At 34.8% G+C, this 22,488-nt stretch overlaps 1 protein-coding gene across 2 annotated transcripts in view; it reads right to left on the reverse strand.

The window, feature by feature from the left end:
- Positions 1-155: 155 nt before the first annotated feature.
- Positions 156-22,488, reverse strand: part of LOC117415941 (kinase non-catalytic C-lobe domain-containing protein 1) — a 47,577-nt gene continuing 25,244 nt past the window's right edge. The window contains exons 8-35 of one of the 2 annotated variants that reach the window (XM_034026902.3): positions 22,048-22,162; positions 20,441-21,459; positions 19,456-19,570; positions 19,123-19,194; positions 18,043-18,104; positions 17,785-17,943; positions 17,282-17,359; positions 16,231-16,321; positions 15,842-16,001; positions 14,469-15,361; positions 14,099-14,243; positions 12,302-12,570; positions 11,717-11,812; positions 10,857-11,278; positions 9,803-9,832; positions 8,029-8,122; positions 7,727-7,824; positions 7,319-7,524; positions 6,570-6,680; positions 6,174-6,321; positions 5,798-5,950; positions 5,348-5,560; positions 4,577-4,659; positions 3,919-4,069; positions 3,491-3,613; positions 2,814-2,873; positions 2,387-2,544; positions 156-1,712 (exon numbers count right to left, since the gene is read on the reverse strand). In XM_034026902.3, coding sequence (XP_033882793.3) covers positions 1,481-1,712; positions 2,387-2,544; positions 2,814-2,873; positions 3,491-3,613; positions 3,919-4,069; positions 4,577-4,659; positions 5,348-5,560; positions 5,798-5,950; positions 6,174-6,321; positions 6,570-6,680; positions 7,319-7,524; positions 7,727-7,824; positions 8,029-8,122; positions 9,803-9,832; positions 10,857-11,278; positions 11,717-11,812; positions 12,302-12,570; positions 14,099-14,243; positions 14,469-15,361; positions 15,842-16,001; positions 16,231-16,321; positions 17,282-17,359; positions 17,785-17,943; positions 18,043-18,104; positions 19,123-19,194; positions 19,456-19,570; positions 20,441-21,459; positions 22,048-22,162 — 5,556 coding nt within the window. In that variant the 3' untranslated portion in view covers positions 156-1,480. The remainder of the gene's footprint in view (positions 1,713-2,386; positions 2,545-2,813; positions 2,874-3,490; positions 3,614-3,918; positions 4,070-4,576; positions 4,660-5,347; positions 5,561-5,797; positions 5,951-6,173; positions 6,322-6,569; positions 6,681-7,318; positions 7,525-7,726; positions 7,825-8,028; positions 8,123-9,802; positions 9,833-10,856; positions 11,279-11,716; positions 11,813-12,301; positions 12,571-14,098; positions 14,244-14,468; positions 15,362-15,841; positions 16,002-16,230; positions 16,322-17,281; positions 17,360-17,784; positions 17,944-18,042; positions 18,105-19,122; positions 19,195-19,455; positions 19,571-20,440; positions 21,460-22,047; positions 22,163-22,488) is intronic. The other variant, XM_059026146.1, reaches the window with a different exon arrangement.

Below are 22,488 nucleotides of genomic sequence, written 5' to 3' on the forward strand. Positions count from 1 at the left end.
TTGAGTACTGATCATATCTATAATACCCAATTGCAGCTTGCACACTTACACTTACTCCAAAAACAATGCAACTGTATGTATTGCAGATTAATACCTTTACTCACATACCTGTATTTTTTTCCATCTTTTGAAAAAAAAAAAACACTGGTACAAACTAGAATTAAATATTCATTTTATTACATCATTAACTCTCCATTCAAAAAGTAGTTTTAAAACCATGATTTAGATCCCATTGCTTAGGATTACCTTAACACCACCATAAGTGATTATTTTGACTAACTAATGTTGAATAAAATACATACATCTTTGCTCATGGTGCATTTTTTTCATATTATGCAAACAAAGCATGCATTCAGTTACCTTAGAATATACACATAGTGAAATAAACAGTAGAATATATTTCACATTATAAAACAGACTACAATGGTCCTACGAAGCTGTGTTTCGTTAACATTTCTTTATCATACTAAAATACTCACCATATCCATATTTCAATTTGTAGAATATTTTAATAGAATAAACAACTAGGAATACATTTCCTTAGTCTTGAACCCTGACCTTAACACCTAAATTAAAACCCATCACACTTGACAGGCTTAATTTTTGGTCCCAATTTTACAATGTCAACTTTCAACCCTTAAATATGACTGCTGTTATCAGAACTGTAAAGGTATTTAAAATGTACACAGCAAAGTCTCCGGGACATAAAACGTGCTTTATAAATTGAATGTTTTTCATTGGTTTGCACATACATATATATATATCGCAATTCTGTTACATTAGTTGTATTTTTTTTTTTTTAATGTACTGTTAGAAAAAGTGGAAAGTGACATTATAAGTAGTGGACTCGCATTCTACTTTAGCACATGCTGAAAACAGAAGTATGATTTTTATATATTTTTTAATAGAGTGGAGAACAGGATTACAGTGAAAGCTTGTGATTTTCTAAAACTGTATTAACTGATTAACTGTACATTATATTATTCTGTATGCAAGCCACTAATAAGTTAACACAGTACTGTGTGTGTGTATATATATATATATATATATATATATATATATATATATATATATATACACACACACACATAAAAACATAAAAATAACATTGGGCGGTAACAGAAAGAAAATACATTTTGTCATTGTTTCTCTTTGTTTAGGAGCCGTTAGTCTATATACCCACATTGCTGACCTGACTGGCTAGTGGACAAGACTGTAGAACCGTTATAGCCTCCACCCCCACAGAAATAACAATGACCACATGGAGGTAATGGGGCGACAGAAGCCACTTAAAACCACAGATAGGTATATGTCATATTGCAGGCATAAATATAGAATAGGGGCTGGCACTTCAATTTAAATGTAAATTAGACACAGCAAGAAGTATAGTAGGTTTAAAATGTGGATTGTCTCCCTGTCTGCAAGTCACAGATAAGCTTTAAATGCAAATTATCTCCAAAACATCTTTCAACAGTGGAAGTTACTGAAATGTTGCCTTCATTCTCCGTAATGTGTCGTGAATCTTCCGAGAATGCTTCTCAGTTGGTATCTGATGAAAATTAGTGTTGTTCTCTGCAGCAAGAAGAGGAATGTCAGTCTGGCTGAAATGAGCAATGCGATGTCTCAGGTAAGCTTGCAGATCCAAGTCAGGAACAAATGTATACACATTTTCTTGAAAGGCATGAACCTGGCTCACTACCTTTGCTATATTCCTTTAAAAACAAAAAAATACAAGATGTTAAGTGTAGTATTAAATTAATACATTTTGCATAAACCGTGGTTTGTTGCAACTAGAAATGGGGGCACTGAAACAGTTAACGCTTAACTTAATTGAAAAAAAAAAATACAGAATAAAGCTGTGTACCAAATACTAAATAATTCAGTGTTCTGACACCAAAAAATTAGAAATCGCATGATCTTATAATATGGCATCCATAATAGGTCAATGTCATGGTCATCAAAACATTTATGAAGTCATTGCTTCACACAGACTGAGGCTATAGCAGTGCGAAATGGCAGCTTTTTAAAATATCGACCAAAGTGTTCTTTTTTCTTCTTGCTCAATACTTACAATTCAGCTTGACCCATAGAATCATAGAATAGAGTTGTGTACTGAGTAACAAGTCAATAGCATTAGGTCTTGTGGAAATCACACAATCGCACAGCCCTACTATGGAAGCCATTTTAGATCACAGCTCAAAGTGAAGGGTGTCATTGGATTTTCCCCAAGAAGTTTCCACAACATTAAAAATATTAGGTGCTTTATAAGTAATCCAAATGTACATTATTGTTGTTTCAATTAATTTAATTACACACATACATTTTACTGTAAAATGATCATCAGCCACACCCACCCTCCCAGCAACATTAACTGTAAATAATTTACCTGAGTTTAGGCCATTTATAGGCACCATTTGCCATTGTCAATGCACCAATTTCAAGCTGCTGAACATGCATGGCCAGGAGGTGAGCTGAAGGGATGGTTGGTAGCTTTTTAAATCTGTCTCCTTCCATTAAACAGAGATTATCACTTTTTAAGAACACCTTCAGTGATTAAAAAATAAATAAGTAAATAAATAAGTAGTGTATCCTGTCCAAGAGTGGCATGCAGACAAATCTTGTACATCCAGATTGTGAAACACTCAACTTGAGAAAAGGGTTCTTAGCAAGTTTCACCACAAATGCTTCAACTATTAACAAGTGAATTTGGATTGATATAATACATGAAGTCAAGAAATCTATTTAAACAAATTTATGTGTGTCAAAAAAGCTGGTAGTTACACCTAACAGAGGTTAAATAAACAAAACAATACCTGAACAGCATTCAGCTCCTCCATGATTTCAGAAACTTTTGAAGAAAGGTTCTTCCATGCCTTAACACAATGGAAACAGGACAAACACCACTAATATTAAAGAGTCCTCGATAGGTTTGATTGGTAACAGAAACATTACAGATTAAAAAAGGCAGTCTTCAACCAACTCATTCACTTGACTCGGTGTCAGGCTGCTGGTAAGGATAACAGGATTTGGATTTCGAAAACGAATGCTAGAGAGATTCCACTTGTAATAGAACAAAATAGCACAAAATTAAGAAAATGTATGTGTCGAAAAACAAAATCAATAAGATAAATGTGAATGTGTGCTGCAATGATTAGCTATTGGGTATAAAACAGTGTTGATGTTTTATGGCACAGACTGTTTTAATAGTGTCTTTTGAATCCATTTGGCAATAGTGCATACAAAAACCACATAAAAGGCACTTGTCCCCCAGTTATTAATAATACAGAGTCAACATTATTTTGTTACTATCACAGAGGTAAAGAAACCATATATACATGTCCACCTTCCAGTTAAACAGGCTCATAAATACAAATAAACTGTATCAGTTTCTGGCACACACTTGAGAACAATATGCAATGTAATGAATAGTGGTCACATATTTTTTTAAAATAAAGTCATTACATTGTAATAATAAATATGGATGACTTACAGGTAACTGTCTGACTATTACGTTTTCAAGTCCACAAAGGATATGCATTGCTGTGGCAAAATTTCTTAATTCGAAACAAAGCTTTGCAGTATGGAGAAATGTTGACAGTAATACAGCCTGTGCCTTGCGGGGGAAAAAACAAAACAAAACAAAAAAAAACACAATAGTAAGCAAATGCATAAAAAGAAATGTTACATTTATTTTTCGTAATGATTTCCATACCATATTTTATGTAGCAAAAACATAAACATCACGTAAAACGTTAATCTACTCACATAAAAGCATTTAGAAGGATCCTCCACATTTGCTAAATCAAACCTAGAGCTCAAAGGTTAGGCATATATATTTTACATTATTATAACATCAGGACACTCAGTAAAATATATATTTCTGTTATGTTGTACATCCCTTTCAATGTGTATAGTTACCTTTGGCGTATCACAGATGACAATTTCTGCAGAGACCCAGTTACTGACATTGTCTGCGTATCTCAGAAGCTGCAGCAGGTATCTGTCTTGTGAAGATTCTGAAGCAAAGAGACTGCTGCCCTCTAGTGGAAAAGTGTCCTGACCAAAAGTTCTGAGAAAAATAAACATGAGCGTAAAACTACGCTCAGCAATTCAAAAACTACTATTTCACCTTTTTCACGTAAAAACATGTATTAAACTAAATACAGTTGTACAATGGGTAACAATATTCTATTAAAATGTAACATTCCATACAATAATTAGATAGCATGCGAGATGAACAGTATACAGTGTTACTGCTCCATTTCTGTGCTAATAGTAGTTGGCTTAATTCAAAGTTTCAGGATCCTGAGTGAAATTAAGAAAAGAAAAGACGATAAAAATAAAACGAAAAAAACTGCAGGTCTGGAGAGTGACCGAAATCTTATTGACATTTATTCGAGTTTATGCTACAGCACAGACAATCTTTACTCTCACCTCATTTGTAGGTTTATTTATTTTTTTTGGGGGGGGGGGGGGGGGTAAGAAAATACAAATGTGTTGTACATCAAGCAGTAAGGCAAGGAAAGTGCCCTCAATGTATGTGCATTGAAACGAGGAGGTTGAAAAGTATACTCACTTTGTAATATGTAGTGTTTTGTCTTTAACACCAAGTGCTCTTGAATTAAGAAAATGAACCGGATGGCATTCTTGAAACATTTCCTATTGATACAGAAATTGAAATGTGATACTAAGAATAATCTACAATATCTTCAAATGGTACATTCCATAGAATTACACATCTGCTTTACCTGAACAAGGAGGCGCACTTTGACAAAACATCAACAACTTTTAAAATACATCCTTTTATTTTATTTTGAGTATTACAGATGCCTTTATCCAGGGCGAATTACAATTGTTACAAGATATCACATCATTTTTACATACAATTGCATTATTTTTACACATTATTTTTACATACAATTACCCATTTATACAGTTGTTTTTTTTTACTGGAGCAATCTAAGTAAAGTACCTTGCTCAAGGGTACAGCAGCAGTGTCCCCCACCTGGGATTGAACCCACAACCCTCCGGTCAACAGTCCAGTGCCCTAACCACTACTCCACACTGCTCCCCCTATTTACACTTAACGCTTTATTCTTAAAGTAAATTCTGTCAAAAGGGAGAATCTAGTTAATTATATATATATATATATTTACACACACACATATACATATATATATATATATACACATATATACATATACATATATACATATATATATATACATACATATATATACATACATATATATACAGTATATTTAAACACACACACACATAAATATATACATATATATTCATAAATAATATCAAATATGTATATTTTTTCCATAACACAGATACGCACCTGCTGAAGCAAAGTAAGCTGGTGCACAATTTGTTGTGTGCTATATTCACTTTGAAATAATGGATACTTTTCTTCTGTTCTCAGACATGAACTTGAGAGCTCGTCAATGAGGGAAGAGTAACAGGGTCTGGGTAAGGCTGCTGCAATAGAATACTGTTCTTTCTGCACTGGACTAATTGCTTCTCCCCCTTTAGATACTCTCAAGTGAAAACTCTGAAACACAATAAAACACTTTCACTTTTATAACTTGACTTGGTCTTATAAGTAGTCAAACTGTTTCACCAACAAAACAAGATTATCAGCTCCCTGCAACTAGACACTGAGTTCTAATAATATAAGCATGTTTAATTACCATTATCATCAAGCATCGTCCATTTTAGGAAGATTCTTTCAACAAACAGCTGGTTTATGTATTCACAGTTTTAATGAAGTTTTCTTAATACTACAGACCTTTCTAGAAGTGTCCTCAGTTGATATTTTTCGACACAAGGAATGAACTGACTTTGTGTCATCTTCACTTGGTTCACTGTGGGACCTCTTTTTCTTAGGGGCACTGTGTAGCAATGCTAGTAAATGCTCACCTCGATTGTCCAATGGAATGACCTAAAAATATGACAAGTTTACTTATTAATAAATAAAAAAATAAAAGTTTCCCAATAGTTAAATGCTTAGAAGTGTTCTCATGCATATTATTCGACCATGGTTAAATGTTATTGGCAAATATAGATGTCAGCTTCAGTGTTCATAAAGTAGGACTTGTACAGCGTAAGGTAATGCAATAAATGTTAAAACAAAATACATTTTTGGAATCTTTTACAATGCATACCTTAGCTGAAATGAAATCTTCCAGCGTGTTTAAGAGACTGGAATCAGGCACAAAGTCCACTTGGTAGCAATCTTCAACCCATGCTTGCACTAGATCTAATGTGCGGTTGTATACCTTTGAGCAATCAGATGAGTACCCTTGATTTGAGCTGCAGATTTAAATAACAAGTTCAGGAGTACTTGCCATTGCAATTTAGATCCTTTAAAGTGATTGTAGCTAACAAAATAATTACACACATTGTGCACATCATGCAAGGAATTCCACTACAACCCGTGTTTTCAGCAGACATTGAGGTTTAATGGTTAAATTAAACATGGTTAGAACAAAAGGCCTGTTCTGGAAAGGTCAGAGTTGCCCACTCCTGGTTTCCAGTCTATTACAGTACTAGCAACATACCTGACTGCACTGTTCAATGTATCAATCAAAAACTGAAGAAACTCCTTTGGTGTACAGAAATAACGAAATGTGTAAAGGAACTGGTGCATGTAACCATCCAGAACTGCATACCTGTGGACAGACATTAACATGTTAATACCTTGTGTTAAAACAATGCCAAATAGCAATGCTGACAGAATGAAACTTGGGTGAAGTAATGTGCATTAAAGTATGACGAAAATTATTTGAAACACAGTTAAAAATGTTAAAGCAAGGTAAAAGTGTGATAAAATGGCATTATGTGACTGGATGCTCAGAGTTAAGATGTTCAAATAGAAATATTTAAGAATGCACATTTGTTGATTCGCATCATGCACTGAACTGCTTTACTATTCAACCACTATGCCTTCATTTACAGTGATTATGAGTTGCGGATTTACAGCATTTATGTTGGAAAGTTTAGATTTAGTGTATGCTGCTGCTGGTTACTGTAAGCATAGCACAGAAGAGGCAGAAGCAGCACAACATCAGGCATACAGGAGACACAAAAGGATCTTCTGCGCAGCTCATTAAAAACTAGAATAGCACACAGAAATATTCATATAAAGACTACATACATTATAATATTACATATATTGACTAGTCACAGTTAAGTGAAACTTAATGAGAAAAACTGGTCACACTCACGTGCAGTGTGTTTCTACTTACTGTACATATTGATCTAGTCATAATTTAGTGCAACTAGTTTAAGCAAATGGCATGCTGTTTACCTAGCATAAAGGTAGCACATAAGTCCAAGTGGTGTTCCCGCCTGTAGCATTCTTGTTTTGTTTTGGCTGATTTTCCCGCTTACTTTCACTGATTGGAAAGTTAGCAGTGAGTTGTCTTCAGGATTCAGAATTGCAGCCCCTGATCCAGAGTTTGCCAGGGAAGGGAGGAGGGAGGTATCCAGACCCCACTGCTCCATACACAAAATCTAGTGTAGAGATAAAATACACCATGCAAAATATAAATGTGCACCATTGACACATTTAAAATAATGGACATTGCTTAATGGTTTAAAATATAAGGAGACACTAAAAACGTGATATTTATCAAGGCTAACTACAATAGTTATAAAACAACATCGACTTATGAAAGCTCAGACTGAGGTCTGTTTCACATTTTGTTTTTCTTACCTCCAGGTATTTTTTAATTAATTCCAGAAATTCTACTTTGGATCTCATTTCTTCCAATTGGCCTTTCAGTTTCGGTAACATGATTTTGGCTTCCGAACCTTTATGAAGGCAAAAAGTGGAATTCATGTCTACACAGTAAATGCAGTCAGCAATAGTAGGCTATACAAAGTGAAATGTTATGAAGAAAATATTTCAATTAAACCTGTAAACCAATTTAATATAAACTGCAAAAGACTGCAATGGAACTGTTTACAATCAAGTAAGTTTGATATTCATGTAAACCAAAATATGATTTGTTTTACCTTTGTTTCGTCTATCTTGGTGCAAGAGTTTTTGGTAGAATGTTCTGGTCTTTTTCAGATTCTTTGTCTCTATCATCAGCTGCTGCTGAAGCTCCTGGAGAAGGTGATTGGATTACATTACTTTGAATTCACTGTGTATATTAGAACAAGACAAAAGCAATTACAAGACAGCATATGTTTCTTACTACAATTTGTCAACTAAACTGTATATGATCTAAGCTCAACCTACAGTAGCCTACACCTTGCCATTTGGACCATTTCATCTCTCAATGGCTGCAGAAATCAATATCTTTTGAAGATGGGTTTACATCTAACAGATGTGGCATTCATCACGGTCATATCACTATTAACACCTGCTAATCATGTCCTCAATTTTTTAAATTAAAATAACAATTTTTGTTTTACAATTGACAATGTCTGTTCCATAAAGTTTTCTCTTTAAAATAATTAAAGTGCAATAATGCACAAGAATGAGAATATGACAGGCAATCCATTTCTTTTGACATAAAACTAAGAACCTAGGTGAAGTACAGTAGACTAAAGTTTCAGTTTAAGCCTTCATCCTTTATGAAATGCACATCTTGACACAGCGTGAAACAATGTAGAAGGATCCCTACTTTATTATAGAACTATATTACATATACAGTAACAATAATGAAAATGCAAGTGAACAAAGCATGGCGATGAAGAAACCATATGGTGAGTTGTTTAATTAAATTTAATTATATATTGAAGCTTGCACAAACAAATGTATAATCTGATAAACCAGCAGCCATGTATCTAATTTCCCTTTCATCTCCTTGGTTTCAAAGACACATCACTGAGAGCTGTGTGTCTAGGCAACAGTGTTCGAGTGTTTCACAACAAGGCAGCTGTCGCCTTATAAAATGCAAAAGATACTTTTGATCAAATTACAGCGTGAGATTATTCCAAATAATCTGAATTTAATCATTTTTCCAAACATTGTGGACAGTTTTGTCCTCTGAAAAAGTCATTTTTTTTGTATTTCTAGTAAGCACACGTTTCAAGAGTAAACAAAAACTACATGCCTATATTTATTAGGTATTAGAAAATGGATCAGAGATTTCCTTTAACCTGATTGGTCAATACGAGGGCCTTTGGTAAAAGTCCATGAATGTTAGTTTTCAAACTACGTTTAATCTCCCAGAAAATACGCAAATACAGTATTTGTGCATTTTACCTTTTTTCTGCTTGACGAAAGAAAATCTGTCTTTGTACACTGCTTCGTCGCTGTCCTAAACACTACACCCATCTATATACAAGAAGCAGGCCCTACTGAAATAGTGGGTTTTATCCTGTCTCTGGATTTTTAGCCTTACAGAACTACTCAATCCTTACCACTTTTACTATTTATTGCACTTTACTTTATAGCAATGTGTCAACTTTAAAGTTCACTGGGTTTTTGAGTAAAGAAATGAAAGTGCATGGCTGGCATGACTTATGTAATTATTTCAACATCTATAAGCCCTAAATGCAAAACAAGTGGTACACAAGAGAAAGTAACAGTAAGTAGTGATAACCTTATCTAAAATAAGTTTTTTTTTGTTTTAAATAGACTTTGATAATCCTTTCAGACAATGCACTGTAAACACTAGGATCATGAATGGAAATTAAAATGTTATATCGATACATTTTATTCAGATAACCCCCTGCTTTCAATTGCAACAATATGCATTTATAATGCTGCAATGTACAAATGCACACAATATGATAAGCATCTCAGCTGTGAATAAAGACTCTTTGAACAACATACCTGGTTAAGGTCTTGTTCTATGACAGACTTCTCCATTTAATATAGTTTGCAGAAAAATGAATATTGAAAATTAGACAGATTTAGGAAAGTGAAACCTTTTAAATACCATAACTTTATTATGTAGTTGTATTACCTGTTTAATATATATACTGTATATATACAGTGCTACCCCGTTATAACGTGGTTGCCAGGGTCCATAATTAGGAGACCACATTATTTGTGTTTCACCTTATAATGAATATTGGCATTTTTGTTTCTCAAGTGATTTACAATAACCCACAAGCCAAATTATTATTGTAATCCTGGAAAATGAAGGAAGGAGACACACACAATTTGCTGGTACTCGACTCCATGGTTTATTGGGAACGATTATTCTCAGTCCGTTAGCCTGGGCCACACCTAAAACAACATACAGTCCTCTCAAAGCAGCACATTCACACAGCAGCTTGTCTCACTCTTTGGCGCAATGCATTTTTTTCCCTCTTTGGAGTCAATCTTATCAAGAAAACCTCTTAGTTTTTCTTCGTCTTTTAGCCATCCACACAATGTAGATTCTGCAACCGCATCGAGTTTCATTTTAATAGAGAATGACTTTAGTTTTTTGCGGTCTGCCATGCGTCGTACTGTATATCTGTAACATTCACCCAATGTATGCAAGTCAAATTGCATTATGGGGAAATGGGAGCCACAACCTTACCGTGTTATAACCGATTCCACACTATAACAGGTTGCGTTATAACAGGATAGTACTGTGTGTGTGTGTGTCTATATAATATATATATATATATATATATATATATATATATATATATATATATACACATGAAAGCTGATATAAACAAGAAATTGCATGGTGCACTAACAGGAATATATTCAATAACCTATGTAAGTTTAAAGGCAGAATGAGTAAAAAGAGAAAACTATGACAAACTCCACAGATAAAACAGGACAGAATATGACCTCTTGATATTTAGCACACACTTTCATCTCTTCTCAGACACAAACCATTTTATATTCTTGCTCGTCTGTCTCAATAACAAAATACTTCACTTACCAACATTTTAACATCCATGCACTGTGCCTCATTTCTCCTGCCAAGCTTCTTCACGTAATTCAGAACCTCTTCCCCAAAGCAATCAGCCCCGTAAAACACACTAGTCCAGCCTGGATTGCACTTTCGAACATATGTTTGAAAGGGGGATGAAGAACGGCTATTTTCAGGCATTCTTCCTGAGCTCACAGAATCAGTATCTTCAATCTCCTCTGTATAATCTAGACTCAGTTGATCCTTTTCCCCTAAAGTACAAGCTGTGCTGGAAACATATTCCTCTTTTCCAGACAGAGGTGAGGGCTCAGGATTTCTAGGATTTTCATCATTGCTATCTGGATGAAGATCTTTCAAGTCCATCTCATCAAATGTATCTTTCCAGGGTAATTCTACCTCTGTATCAGGGAGGGATTCCTTATCTGGCTCTGCTAACGAAATAGAAAATATGTAACAAGTGCATCCCATAACCTCACATTTCTTAACTTTACATCACAAAACAATGTGACATTCAACTGTCCACCTTTGCTCAGTAAAAGAGGTAGTTTCTTAGCACTGCTTCAAATGTCAGTTTCCTAGACAACCAACACCTGCAGAGATGGACGTCATGATCTAAAACGTTTTTCATATTTTCCCACACTACAGGTTTCTATGAAACTTATTTACTTTCATTTATATATTTGTTTTGTTTCCTTCCTTAAGTTTATATTGGCATTCCTGATTTGTCCACATCTTTTCCAAAAGGTACTACTCATCTTTCTAACGATATTAGTTAAGATGAAAAACAAACATTTGAAGAAAAATTTGAATTTTTTGTCAGGAAAGAAAAACATGTCTCAATCATAACTGGTAATAAATCAGACCCATACTTTCAGACTGCCTTGTAACAAGGGGACTGACTTGGTTTCCTATCTTGGTTTTCAGCTCAAGTCTGGGTAGGCTATTACAAGCATTATTACTCAAATCTGCAAGGAAAGAAATAATAATAATAATAATAATAATAATAATAATAATAATAATAATAATAATAATAATAATAATAATAATAATTCTAGAAAGTCACAAAAAACAGTAACATAGCCTATGATCTGAAGTTATCTGGATTATATTTTATATTATATGTTTGCTCCAGTCTTTAATGTAACAAAATGAGAAACAGATACAATACGGTTTATTCAACTGATCTAATCAGTGGCGGATCCAAATACTGCCACTGTGCAAATATGAAAATATCTATATTTATACAAATATCTGTCGATTTTAATTACAATAAATAAGCAACCAGTATGCAACATTAAAATATACATGCTGTTGCTTGCCTGAATGTATAGTTAGTGATGTATTTACAGACTCTAAGTTAATAAATATGTCGAAGTAAAGAAAATAGGAAGAAAACAGAAAAGGTGAGTGTTGTTGTTATTGAATGAAGCAATGCAGTTTAAAGACCCGGATACCTGGACTGGCACTGTCAGAGGTCTGTGTTCCTTCCTCAGTGCACCTTTCATTTGGTAAATATAAGGTTCCAGTTGCTGGTAGGGACGGCAAGTGTCCGGGAAGCTGTCTCTGGTTCAGAGGTACATTTCTCTGCAGATCAATGGGACTCTTCTCACAAATATCTTGAGACTTTCTTTGCTTTCTGCTCACAGGGGAAGTTGTCTTTTTCTTTACCTTTGAGGCCAACTGGGCAGAACTGTCAAAGCTAATAACAGACTTGGAACAGATCCTGAATAGAAAAATAAAAACAAATAATTTTCCCAGAAGTCACAATTTAGTAAGATGAAGCACACCAGAACTGCTTAAAAAAAATAAATAAAAAAATAAATAAAAAGTACCTTTAACTTTGTACTGTTCCCGTATGTAAAAAGGTGTGAAACAGCTTGCACAATTTACAGTTGCCTAAACTACTCTAAAATAAAGCACTTCTTTACGAAAGTTTTCACACGTTGGTGGAGCTGGTATTACATCTGTATATAGTAACCAAAAAAGCTTGTCACACACGAGTAGCTGTTACCATAGGGACCTAATGTACAGTATAATGATGTACTGAAGCAAATGCTACTGGGTTATAAATGTTATGCTTCTATGCATGTTGATCATAAGCCTCTCACATTAAGAGGCTATTGTTAAAGACTTGCATGAAAAGAAATTAAAATGCTAATAGCATTTATTACCCATTCCAGATTCCCTTTTAACAGACAAAGACAAAGCTTTGACAAAGCTTTTAAATGAGTAAATCCTTTAAAATTCAAAAGGAGTACCGTATTCCTTCGAATTTAGGACACCGCCCAAATTTCCCATCCTCAATTTGAGGAAAACATCAAAAAAAGGTGCATTTACAAAGATACAATCTCAACTGCGCATATAAGAAAATGACGTATAGAGGCATTTTGCAGACGTCTGCTGACCCACAGAGCATTATAGTTATGCTCTCCTTCTCATTTCCAGACCTGATTACTTGCACCTGTTTTTCTCCCTTTTTGTGAATTGTGGTAGTGCTTTGCATGTTGAAAAATATGGGGGTCTGATCAGCATTTCCGATCTGTCCACGCTGGTACTGTTTGTTAAAATGGAGCCTGATAACGAAACGCTGAAATTCTAAAACCTTCCCTTCGAATTCCTCAGGAAGCTCATGATGCTGCTTTGATAATGGCTGCCTTTATGTCATGGAGAATTCTAGCAGTACGTTTTTTGTTTGTCTTTTCTCTGGCAGTTACTCACGTTCCTGTTTATGTACTCAGGCAGTCACGTCTTGTTGCCGATTTTAATACACGCATCGCTATACTCAAATTTAAGATGCAGGCCATTTTTGAGAAAAAAAAATTGGTTTAAAAAGTTCAAAGGAATAAGGTATTTTATCAATCTATCTATCTTTTCCACCCTTGTTTTTCAACCCACTGTAAAATGCCCAAGTCTCCCTCTGGACATGTCGGGCACCTAACCAGTAAGGATCAACGAAGCACACCCAGATGGTTTCCTCCATAACCCCAATGCTGAGCACCCTGCGTGCCCCCAGACAAGATCGGCAACACAGCAGACTCTCTATCTCATGGCTCACTCTATAGTTCAAACTGCAGTGATCGACTGGAGACACCAATGATCATTTCATAATAATGACACCTATAATGTTATTTATTATTATTTTTATTATTATTATTATTATTATTATTATTATTATTATTATTATTATTATTATTATTATTAATTATAGTTGAATTATAAAAAAAACAAAAAAAAACACGACTGACACTTACCGAGAAGTTTGAGGATGCTTTCCATTGACGACTTTGTACAGTGTCTCTAGTAATCTTTCATCCCAGTACAGGTCACAGAATTTCTCAGATACTGCATTGCAAAATGTGCCAAACTGAAGTTCCTTTAGAGAGAGGATGTACTCTCCTTTTGAAAGGGAAAACAAAGCTATTTAGTGTTTTAAAGATTCACGCACCTAAAATGATGGCATATACAATTCAGTGAAATCAGCCTTTTAAAAAAATCTTTAACATTTTATATGTTATTATTAAATAACAAAAATCCTTCAATTAAAAATGGATAAATTACTTTCCCCACATGCAAGGCATAAAAATGTTTAATAAATATATCTGAATAAACATAAGGCATTACCCATTGCAAGATCTTCAACTCCATTTTCCAGGTATCCATCAAATGCAAATTCCTCTTTAATAAGACATATCACTTTCTGCAGGGATGAGCTCCTTTGGTCTAAAGATAAACTTGAACCAAATGGATGTGTCACTGTTACATCTCCACAAGAAGCTACAAAAGAATCCACAATTTCGACTGGCCTAGCTTCACTTTTGCCAGTGTGACCTTTTGAGAGTATTTCTGGAATGTCCTGAGTTACAGAAGAGATGGGTGGGGAAGTCGTAGCCCTTTCAACATCAGCTGCGTTTTCTTTGAGAGTATGGTAGTGATTCACCGGGGTAATTAAATGACCACTGCCATCAGAGGTCTCACAAAGATTGCTCTTTGGGTTGGCAGACATCACGACCAGGTCTACGTTCTTGGTTTCTCCAAGAAGGGAAGACCGCTTTTGGTGTGAACTTGACCCAGGTTCTGTGCTAAATTCCAAGCCTGGGGACTGCTCTGGTATGGCTACTTGGACAGGTAATAACATTATTAGTCCAGTTTTTGGATCCTGTCTAAGAAAAAAATTATTAACAACGGGGCTACTAGGTAATACTGAAGCAGTTGAAGAGCTTGAACTACTAGTTGCAGTTGGAACACTCTTTTTTTCAGCATCCGTGCACCCAGCAGAGTTTAGGAGAACTGGAAAAGATTCAGAATTGACCAAAGTGTTTTCCTTCGAAGATGGGGAACATTGTTGTTGTCTTAAAGTGCTGTTTTGCGAGTTCTCCCGTCTTTCTTTGATCACGTTCTCATTAACATCATTTTCAATGTCACTCACAAGTACTAGTCCTTTCTTTTCCAGTATTGCTTTTTTTATGGCTTTCACTTGTTGTTTGGCACTAGAACTTTTATATTCATTTTTGGTACTAAAATGAAGAAGAAGAAAATAAACATAACAATGTTATTATTTTATTCAATGACTTCAGAAAGGTCAGCAGCATAGAAATGCAGGCAATGCACCTTAAAAGTAAACCTTAGAAAAGGTAATGCATAATATTTCATTATTATAGTTAACATGGGCAGGGGGGTCTGGAGTCCTGGAAAATAAGGAGTTAATATTTTTTGTATTTGAGCTACTTACTATATTTATAACTGTGGATTACACTTTTCAACACAAACATCACTAACAGAACTCAGTGTCCCGCTGGTTTCTAGTGACATGGCAGAGCTCCAGCTGTCAAATGCCAGATTCTTGATTGCATGGCGCCATCTGAGATAATATATCTGGAAACACTATGCAATCAATGCTTTCATGTTTTTGTAAATAGAATGGACATTTACTCATGATAATTCATGATACATTGCATGTTTCTACCAATTCTACCACTTAAAAAAAGTAGCGTTACCCTGCTGTCTCTGTATTCTGTGTGAGGATTATAGGTCTGAAGTGGGTTGCTGTAGACATGAAGGCATCAGGCAGATTGGAAGAGCTATTTACAGAATACAGACAAGGAACTGGACCCTTTATAGCAGTCAGCTTGTTCTCACCAGCGATCGGCACAAATCCTATTAAGTAAAAAACAAAGGGGCAAGTAAAACAGTTAAATATTTACACTAATAATAATAATAATAATAATAATAATAATAATAATAATAATAATAATAATAATATGACTACTACTGGTAATTATTATTATTATTATTATACAAATGGCAGTGGCATTTCAGCGCTAAAATACTATGATTAAAAATTAGATATAGCTGGCCCATCACAATATAATGACCATAATATTACCTGTCTTGAAACATGAAGATTCATGTTGACTTGGAGTATGCCGAATATCAGCAGCTTCTTGAGGTTTTACTACATCGTCCCCTTTGAATGTCTATGAAAATTAATTGCAAGCATTATTAACACTAGGCAGGTGGATTACGTTTACAATTAGGCATGCTTAACATTCAAAGGTAGAGCACAGCACGCAGTCATGCTAAAGAATCAAGAAGTGCAGTTAACATATTGATTAAATATAATTCAAGGTTGCTGCAGTATGTCCACTGTTTTATCATTTCAAATGTTTTCACAAAAAATTAAATTTAAAGCTACAGTGTGCAGTGCAAAAGCACATCATGAAAAAACACATTTGTAGGTGAAAGACGCTAGAATAAAAGTCACTACATTTAAAATTATATATATATATATATATATATATATATATATATAGATATATATATATATATATATATATATATATATATGTATGAACACATGAAATTTTCGGTCCACTAAAATAAATGGCTTTACATAATCTCTATAAGTAAGAAATTGGAGTGTCCAGTGTGAAAACGCAACATGAAATAATAAATGAATGTAGCATCCAAAGTAGCTTAGCATTAAAATGTTCAATACAAAAAAAATGCCTGGAATTACAAGTTCTTGCAGTGTCTTAAAAAAAAAAAAATCCAAAATATGGATTGTAGAGTAACAAGAGGAAAGCATAATCAATCAGACTGCGGAGTCTGTATCATCTGATCCGAAACCACTGAACTCCACGTCTTCATCATCTGAACCTTCATCATTGATAATGCATGCAATTGTCTGAATCATTAATGCACAGAGCAACTACATCAAGGCAGTTTTTTTCTATTCATATGAGCCGCGATATTTACCCTCAGACTATATTACCAGAAATGAATGGTCAACATTTTAATTTCTGCTAAAAGTTGGGGGGGGGGGGGGCATTGTTCAAACTGGGGCGTTGACTCTGCAGAATCCGGTAAAAAAAAAAAAAAACATAATGGGTTGGTAACATATATTAAATAGCTTGATTATATAAAAAATACAAAACCTGGTGAATATTGTTGATCAGCTCCACCCAAACCTTTTTGGCATTGGTCCCTTGATGAAACAGATCATCGCTGCAGGTCTGTAAAATTAGCAAGTGAAATAAAAATATAAGCAACAGATTTGGCAAAAAAATATATATATCATAACAGAATATAACATACAGAGCAGGGAGTGTCAAAGTCAAGCAGATATTTAGTTTAGATACAGAGATTGTACATTTTGGATGGAATACACTGCAATCTGATTTGAGAATTTTAACATCACAGCATCTTATTCTTTACATTTTCTTTGCATCTTATATCTTAGGCTTGCATTCAGAGTGCTGAAAAGTCAAATGTGGAATATTGAAGAACCTTTTATTATGTACAAAATAGTCAGCTACTTTGTAGAATGTTATGCAGAGACATGCACCCACATGGTTTTAACAGAGTGTTCTATAAATATCAGTACTGTTTTAAACTGCACTAGCCTAACAAAAATGAACTAAGAAGTAATAATAACTACCTTCTGTGCCGCAGCAATAGATGGTCTCTCAATGGGAGTTCTTTTTGCCATCTCAAGCAGCAGCCTCTTTAACTTTCTTGGCAATGCTAACTTTTGATTTGGTGAAAAGTTAAACTTGGCTGCTGCCCAGAGAATAGCTGCCACACCATATACACAAACCTGGAAAAAGACAGAGTCATTTTTGTGCTTTAGAAAAGTAATTTTTTAGCCGTTAACAAAACTGACTGAGAATTATTTTATGAAGAAAAAAAAACAAACCTTTTCAGTAACAATGCCGTGTTCTTGAAATTCTGGTGCCAAGTAAAATGAATCACAGGTGCCTATGAATAATGATGAAAAAATTATAAATCAGAATGTATCAGGCTCTACCAGTTGGAAAGGGTCACTTGATAACCTCTGGAGTTTTACTTCATGACCTGTTTTTACTAATGAAATAATGAAATAGAAATATATACTGAGCATCAAAATAAACTTATCACTTATATTTGTGCATCAAAAGAAACCTATCACTTATACTTGGATAAGATTCACTAGATGCGATTGATGACAAACTGTTTTAGAGCAGGTGCAGTGTCTTTTTATTGTGCTGATTAACAAATGACATCACGAAGATACTGCAAAATGATCTGTCGCTCTTGGGCAGGTGTTGTGACTCTTGGTCTCCCAGTTCGTGGCCTGTCATTGACAGTGTGTCTGGTTATACCGTCTCGCCAGGTTTGAAATCGCTGGCTGTGAGCACCCAAGATGGCGAGCCACAGTACACTGCCCTAGTCCAGCCTCCAACATGCCGACTGCACGAAGGCACTGCTCTCTTGACAGACGTGGCATATTGCTTTTTTCTGTGATTTTCTTTATTGCTGTTATTCAAGCTTGCAATTCAACAGCTGAAATCACTCCATATCCAGTGTCCAATCAACGTCTCACTAATTAGGTGATTAAGTGCATATGCTTCAGTCATAGTCACTCAAGCGTGTCATGGTCATGGATGAATGATCGAGTGATTAAAAGGAAACCAAAAACATTTTGTCAATGTCCATCATTTATATACCTTATCTTTTTACGAAAATAAATGTGATGCTCGGTGTATATATATTTTTTTATCATTTAGACATTACCAATCAATACATCAATGTGACTTTACTGTTACTTATTGTTTGATATGCTTCATATTGCAGCCTCACTATTATGCACAGTTTTATTAGTGTTTCTGAAGCAAAGAAAACAAGATAAAGAAAAACACAAATTGTTAAGAAAGAGAAATCTAAGAAGTTGAAGTACAGTACTTATCTTCTGAAGAGGAAACAAAGTTGACCAAATACCTTCAAGTTCTCACTTTACCTGTGTTTTTTGGTGTTAAAAACAGGAGTTCGCCATCACAACCAACATAAACTGAGTCCAGGCATAAATAGGCTGTTTAAATATAAGAAAATATTAAATTATAAATACACACAATAAGTCGTATTATATTTCTCTATTTTATCATTCAATGTTATAGGAGACCCTTCTACAAAATGTGTGAAATTGTAATTTATTATTATTATTATTATTATTATTATTATTATTATTATTATTATTATTATTATCATCATCATCATCTTTTTTTCATGATACATTCGTTAACATTTTTAGCAGAATTGAATTTGTGTAATCTATGACAAAGATGCACTGTACCTGGAAAATCTATGTAGGTCTGGAGAGTGTAAAGGCATATGTGACACAGAGCCCATAGTTCATTAACTGACAATGGTCTACCACAACGAGAGAGAAGGTCCTTTAGCGATATCCACTGAAAGCAAAACATACATAATTGTATCTTTCAGATATTACTTGTAGTTCTAAAACAGTACCATAGCCAGTTAGGTCACATGTTAGTTTAAGGATTCATCTATAATACATTGGTTTATCACAGTAATATGTCAATGACACATTACTTTTGTAAAGCCTTGATGTTGTGGTTTTATAACAAGAGTTTAGCTGTAATACATTACATTTCCAGCAGGTGGCAACAATGCACAGTACCGAAATTAATAGAAACACCTTTAAACTGAGTGACGTGCTTAGATGGTTCTCAAATGGCCAAATATGTAAATAAAAAATATTTACACCACATCCCAAAACTATCTCACACTATTATTAGGATTTCATGACTTCATGAAAACTGCATACAAGTCGCAATATTTAAAAATGGAATGAAGGGGAGGGTAAATCTATTATGCAGTTATCCTGCAGCACAGTATTTCTGAAGCACAAAATCTTGAAAGAGTTATGCTACCGTCATGTATACGGTCATCTTTACTGCAGGTCTATTGGTACAGTACATGGTCTGCAAAAATTAACTAAAGGATCTTTGGTGACTAGATCATTTTACTTTTCACTGTATAGTTAAAGTTTACAATTCTGGACAACATTCAAGAGTAGTGCAAGTCAATTGAAGATTAGCAGGACAGCTGTTTGACAAACAAAGCACCACTACTTTACAGCAGTGCATGAAGTGGTTCTGGGGATTTCAGGGTTGCATCTTTCAAACTCATCAATAATAATTAGTTATGTTAATTGTGCCTAACTTTATATGATGAGGCATGCACAACTGCACAGCTCTTCTATGACAGAAATAATGTTAAAAAACAAAAGTATTACGGTCTACAAATTAACTTACTTCATCCTGAGTTTCTTCATTAAGACAAAGCATACTTTTCTTCATGTGGTTGTCTTCAGTTTGGTATATGTTGTTATTTATCCAACTTTCATTTGAAGACTTGATTTGGGTTTGTTTATGATTCAAGTTACTGTTTCCAAATACAGGTTTGGTGTCTGGGCTAGATGCAGCATTTTTGTTTGGTTCAATGGGGCTTTGGACGCAGTGAACAGGTGATGTAAAGTTTTCCACCTCAACGGGAGAAGAGGTGGTTTTGTTATTCACTGGCAAATATCCTGAGGATTCAGTTGTTTCAAAGTGCATCTCTTCTTGGGGAAGCAAAGGCTCAGAGGGGTTTGTATAACTTCTGCTGCTGTCATCTGTTAATATTTCAAGACTAGGAACATGAACAGTTTTTTCTTCTGGCAATATTTCAGAAAGGTCTGTTACAGACACAGTTCTGCTGGCTTTAAATGGAAGAAAAGGAAGAGTACTCTGATAGGAATTAGAATGATTCAGTATAGTCGCTATCCTCCCAGATTCTGTCTGCTTGATAGGATTTAAACTAGTGGTATCTTGCACAGAGATTACACCTTTGTTAAAGTCTGAAAGTGATGAAGCGGTTTGTTCTGTAGGTGTACTTGATTCAACTCGAGGACAGTCTTTTTTCTTTGATAGTTTTGCTAATTTTAGGTTCATGGCTGGAGACATTTTCTTTGGCTCTATGGATGTGGTATCAAGCTCTGATTGAAGATTCAAAGTATCTCGATCCTCATTACATAGAGACTGTTTCTCATTTTCTTTTCTCTCTTCAACTGAGTTCTGCACTGTGGAGTCTTTTTTCACAGACCCCATTAAATCTTGCATACATTTTCCCTCTCTTTCAACCACATTTGCAATCTGATTCTTCAATAAATTAGGGTCAAATACCAGATCCTCAGTGCTAGAAGATCCATCTGCTGGATTACGTTCATAATCTTGCAGTTCACGTCCCACACCTGCCTGCCGCTCTTTTACCTTCCATGGACTTTCACAACCATCTGTTAACAGAAAGTAAAATATATTAAATTTGACTTGAATTTCACTAAAACATTCTTGTCAGTTAAAAATCCAGCAAATATACTTTTGTTTTACATTGATGTTCAAACGTACTATTATACATGTAGGTTCTCTGCATCATAATATTGTAAACTCGAATTCTACTTCTATTCTATTTTTCATACAAAACATCCAATGTGGGAGCTTTTGTAAAACATTAAAGAATATGTAACATCCAATAGTGTATAGTAAAATCTGTTGCATGGGACCAGAAAAGCATGCTGGCTAATCAAGGTAGTTACAGTAAAATCTAACACTGTAAGCCTACCTAAAACGCTCTGAAAAACCTGTACACTATTACAGTACATACAGTTAGAATCTTTGTTTGTATACCAAGCGTTTGTGCAGCATTTAGAATTTTTATTTTAATACCCACATTTATCCCACCATAGCTAAAGCGGTGCACAGAATTTAGATTTAAATCAGTCCTCTGGTTTGTTGTTGCCTTAAACTGCATGGGTTTTGGAATATGCTACTAAATCAAATGAAACAGTTGCACAAGTTTTTTTAATTTTTATTATCTACCTTACCTTGAAAAGTAGCAACTGATTCAATTGATAACACTCTTCGTCCTATGGCAGAGAGTTTACGACAAATAGCTGCTGAGGCACATTTTGTATTTCCTTCACCAAGCCTAATAACAGTCTGCAGCAAAACATAATAATATTTCAACTTCAGTTTGGAACATATATGGCATATATAATACAAGCAATGCAATGAAGTTAAAAAATAAATGGAAAGAAAAAAGATCAAAATTATCAGACAAATTAAAAGAAATTCACAGGGTGGGAACCAGGGCTGCGAGAGGACGGGAGTGTTTTGCAACTTAGGATTGGAGGCTCGGCCTCTAGAACAGGGGAGAGAGAGAGAAAAGGACGGGCCGAGACAGCCAACCGAGACAGCCTTCCCTATGGAGTCGAGACTGGCCCTATTGGCCTCCGGGCCTCTGAAAACACAGTCCTCTGACTTCT

Source organism: Acipenser ruthenus, chromosome 7, assembly GCF_902713425.1.
Source record: "Acipenser ruthenus chromosome 7, fAciRut3.2 maternal haplotype, whole genome shotgun sequence".
Taxonomy (NCBI): domain Eukaryota; kingdom Metazoa; phylum Chordata; class Actinopteri; order Acipenseriformes; family Acipenseridae; genus Acipenser; species Acipenser ruthenus.